Source organism: Thalia democratica, chromosome 9, assembly GCF_965202585.1.
Source record: "Thalia democratica chromosome 9, ktThaDemo2.hap1.1, whole genome shotgun sequence".
NCBI classification, from domain to species: domain Eukaryota; kingdom Metazoa; phylum Chordata; class Thaliacea; order Salpida; family Salpidae; genus Thalia; species Thalia democratica.
Genome location: NC_139173.1, coordinates 22080526 through 22085004, shown reverse-complemented (window position 1 = coordinate 22085004; position 4479 = coordinate 22080526). Strand labels below are relative to the sequence as shown.

Here is a 4479-nt window from a genome sequence, read left to right as displayed (position 1 = left end):
ATTTTTATCAATGTATAGCTAAAATATATTCAGCTTATAAAGTTTTAAAGCTTTATATTGGGTTCTCAGTAAGATCCAAGTCCTAATCTTTAAATTATAAAATTTTCAGCTAATCTCAAAATAATTATTTTAATCTGATAATCAAAGCTATAATAAATTGTAAATAAGCTTTGAAAAAAAAATTGACATTATTTTTGTTTACTTTGTTTGTGTAAACTTCTATTATTGCATTATTTTAAAAACAACGAAATTAGTTATTAAAGCATTTTTTCTCTTTTGCAGTATAAATTTTTATTATAAAACAAAAATTGTGAAACTTGGAGAGAAAAAACGAAGCAAAAATAATGTTCAAATTTAATTTATCTTAACTAATATAGCAATCACAACTATCTGTATCTAAAAAGAAATAACTACATTTGCTTACGTGCCTAGTGTTTTTTTTATCAACTAAGTTTTAGTAAAATTGTCACAATATATGTATTTAAAGGAAAATCAAAACTTTAACACAATGGAATGCAGCAAATTACAATCAACAGGGCTGTAGTGGAAAATTAACCTAAGAAGGACTGAAGCAAAAAAGTTCAATACTTGACGCATTTCACTTCCTGCCTCGACAGCGGTTTCAAGTTGAAGGCGGTCACGTGACTCGCTCCCTCGGCATCCTTCAACGCGGCCACTTTGTCCGGCTGGCAGTTTCTCCCCTCCTCGATTCCCGCCCTCAACCTCGCCTGATCTTCCTCGATCATGTTTCTGCATTGATCCTTGGAGTAAAAATATATTGTTTCAAATTATTAAAAAAATGAGATTTTTGAAGTTTTGACTTTTTAACTTGGAAATAATGATATTTGAGAATTTCGATATTTCAAAGTGGAATAAAGTAAAGAATTGTACAATTTGCAGTGCTACAATAATAATTTTTTATATATTTATACTTTAGATGTGTACAATAGTTTGTATATATTTATACTAAAGATAAATATGCAAGAAAACTGGCAATCTATAAATATATTCGGTATAATAAAAAAATTAACTAATGTCAGACATAAGCAATTTATCATTATTGCACCTCTCTAATTTTTATTTAATAGTTTTACAAAAGTCATTTTTTCAAATATTTAAAAATAATAAGTTTGACCAAATCGTATCAAAGCTTACTAAGTTTTATTTTTTATTTAAAGTTCTTAAAACAATTATTAAATTTATTATAGATATTTATTATAGATAGTAAATATTTACAGTATAGATAAACATAGAAGAAAATAGGCTATCTATAAAAATATTAAGTATTTAAAAACAAAATATTGTTAAAAATAAACAATGTGTCATTATTTCTATTTACTAAATTTTATTAATTAAAATTTTAAAAGTAATTTTTTAAACATTGAAAAAACTATAAGTTTTAACAAATTCTAAAAAAAATTACTAAGTTTTATTTGCAAGTTATAAAATTAGTTTTATGACAGTAAACTTTAGTGGATTGGTGCATTTTTCTTCTCATTAAAAATTATAAGTTTTACAAAGTTCTTAGTTTATGGTACATAGTGTTGAAATCATAAAGCATTTATAACAAATGTTCTGCCTAAAATTTAAAAATTTATTATATTTTATCATTCATCATGTCTTTTTATAGAAATATAGGAAAAAAATATTGTATATAATAGACAATTTTAAATAATAAAAACTTAAGGCTTCTTAAAATAACTAGAAATATGTCAGGGCAACAGAAATTTGTAAAAATAAGTATATAACTTTAATTAACAAAAAACCGTAGTTACTGACTATAACATTTTTAGTTTCTTTCACAAAAACAACTATTTAAGTAACAATTTTTCTTAACATATATTATCTAATTACTTGAACAGCTTTTTTCCGGTGCATAACTTACTAAAAATATATAACAGAATACATTTCATTTTCTCCGCTCTCAGTCTTTTTCAGTCTTAGTGAGAGCGGAGAACTCTTTTCAATTGCATATTCTGGAAGCCTCATGTATTCAATCTTTAAGGCCCAGTTTATGTAAGCAGAAAAAGTTCGTTTACCAAACTAGACTTTTTAAATCCTTATATTAGTAATTTTAAAGTAATTAGTTTCTTGTTAAACTTTATTTTTAAGCATAGTTTTAATTTAAAATTATTATCGCTTCTTTATTTAGATTGTTTTAATTCTACCGAGTTTTATTAGTATACCAAATTTGTTTAGCATTAGCTCTTATTTAATTTTTAACATTTGATTATTACGTCATTTTATATCTTAAAACTTTAAACTGCAGTATAACTTTATTTCAATTTGTATTCATTCCAATTCAGTAGGAAACTATTTCTGACGAGTCCTACTTGAAAGTACTTAAATAAATTTATGAAATTTATTCTGTTATATATTTTCATCTAATTATTATTTAACAACAACAATTTTCATCAAATTGGAATGGCTCACTTAAAATTTTTGTTATTAAAATAAAAAACAGCCTTTGACTTCTGAACAGTTGGATTTTTTTCGCAGAACTTTGTTATTTCAAATATATTATTTTTTTTACAAAAATAAAACTTTCATTTATATCAAACCTTGTTCATTTTAATAAACATGCCTCCCATATTGACCCAGCACTTCCAATCGGAATTTTCCTTCCGCTTGAGGGCGTTGAGAGCTTCCCGGTTCGAATTCTCCATCTCGCACAGCTTGATCACGTGATGCTTGGTGGACACGACCCGCTCGGCCAGCCTGTTGATGTCCTGGTACATTTTGTTTTGGCGCACCAGGTCGTCCATTTGCTGCTTTCTTGCTGCCATTTTGCTTTTTTTTTTTGTATAAATAACAATAGATACACACGTTTTGATTAAATTTTAATAATAATCTTAAAATCTTGTTGAATTTATTTGTTTGGTACACGCATTAAAACTTTCTGAAGTCAAGAATATTTTTAAAGCGATTGAACTAGATTTCAAACAAAAGTATAATAATTATGTCCTGGACAAGACGTTAAAAGGTACCCGTGACGTGCAACTCGATGATCGAAAGGTTTTTTTGTTCACCAGGTCCTAGGACCAATTATTTTGAGCGTTTTTTTGTCTTAAGGGTTAATAAATATTTTTTTAATTTTTATTAACTTCTTAAACTTATTTTAATTAATTTTCATTAGATGAAAATATTTGAAATCTTTTATAATTCTTAGTCAATAAAATTCTTATGCTAAACGCAGGCTAATATAAACTACTTTTGTACTTTTTTTAACGCTATAAAATGTAGCTTGATTTCTGATACTTTCAATTTTTATTCTAATAACAGGTCGTATCTAAAATATTTGAACACAAAAACATTATGAAATAATCAGTTGTAGAATATATTTTGCGTATAAATTTCTATAAAAACTGACATTGAAAATTCCACCTTGACGAATTAATTAGTTAGCATTAGTAGTACGTTGTAAGTTAATTTCTTAATTTTTTGCTTTTAATTATTTAAAAGTTTATATAATTATACAAATTTATATTTTTTTAGTAAATAAATATTTTTTAGTTTATTAGTTTAAAACATGTAAAGTTATTAATTGTTTCACCTCACAACGTTCAAGTTCCAAAGTTTGACTTATTCAAAATAAAACTTGTGTCTTATAGCAGTTCTACCTAGATATTTATCATTTGATAACTACAAATAACATTATTTTTACCAGAAGTATATGTTATTTTACGTAGTCATAAAAAGCCAAATTGTGTTTATTTAATTGTTAAAGCATAACTCTAATTTAAAATCCTAACTTTTGAAGCTTGAGTCAATTTCTAATAATTTGTTTTCAGTATTATAAAGAGATAAACTAAAACTTTGCATTTATGCAAATTTTAGTTAAATGTTAAAATTTGTTTATTGTTAAGTTATACTTCAATTAGTTTTTCAATAACCTTTGTTTATATACACAAAAACAACTTATTTATGCTTCTATTTGTAAATTCAATACTTTTTATAAAACTATATTTCTATAAGTATAAGTAACAAATTTAATGATATAACATTTTATCAAATTAGTGATCAGAAATTAAACTGTTCTACTTACACTTGTTCTACTTGCAGCCTCTAACTTAAATTTTAAACTTTCAGTTTATCATACATATTTTTAGTGGTGGTTACAACGGCTCGCTGCCAATTTAAAGGGGCTTATATTGACGTGATAACGAACAAGGAAGTTTTGTTGTGTAAAGTGGGCGACATCGTTGGCAAAAAAGATAAAAGTTACGAAGTGAAATGGAAAGACTGCAGCGATCCGTGAGGTGCTTTCTTGAATTTGTGTAAAATTGTACTTGAGCATGTAAAAATAAAATATACACACGTATAATGATGTATTTTGTTTTTCAGATATTTTATTAAATCTTACTCCTTTACTTTAACTTTTTCACATTTACTGACTTATGTAAAATACGTATTGAATAAAGTACAAATAGTGTAATTCAGTAATTAAAAAAAAACTAAATATAGAGCTTATCTAAAAAC

The 4479-nt window shown here is 25.5% G+C and overlaps 1 protein-coding gene across 1 annotated transcript; it reads right to left on the bottom strand.

Moving 5' to 3' along the window:
• Positions 1-581: 581 nt before the first annotated feature.
• Positions 582-2786, bottom strand: LOC145844918 (p53 and DNA damage-regulated protein 1-like). The gene is made up of 2 exons (XM_082952337.1): positions 2562-2786; positions 582-761 (listed from the first exon to the last, which is right to left on the bottom strand). Exons 1-2 carry the CDS (start codon positions 2784-2786, stop codon positions 582-584), a joined length of 405 nt encoding a protein of 134 aa, XP_082808463.1.
• Positions 2787-4479: the final 1693 nt, after the last annotated feature.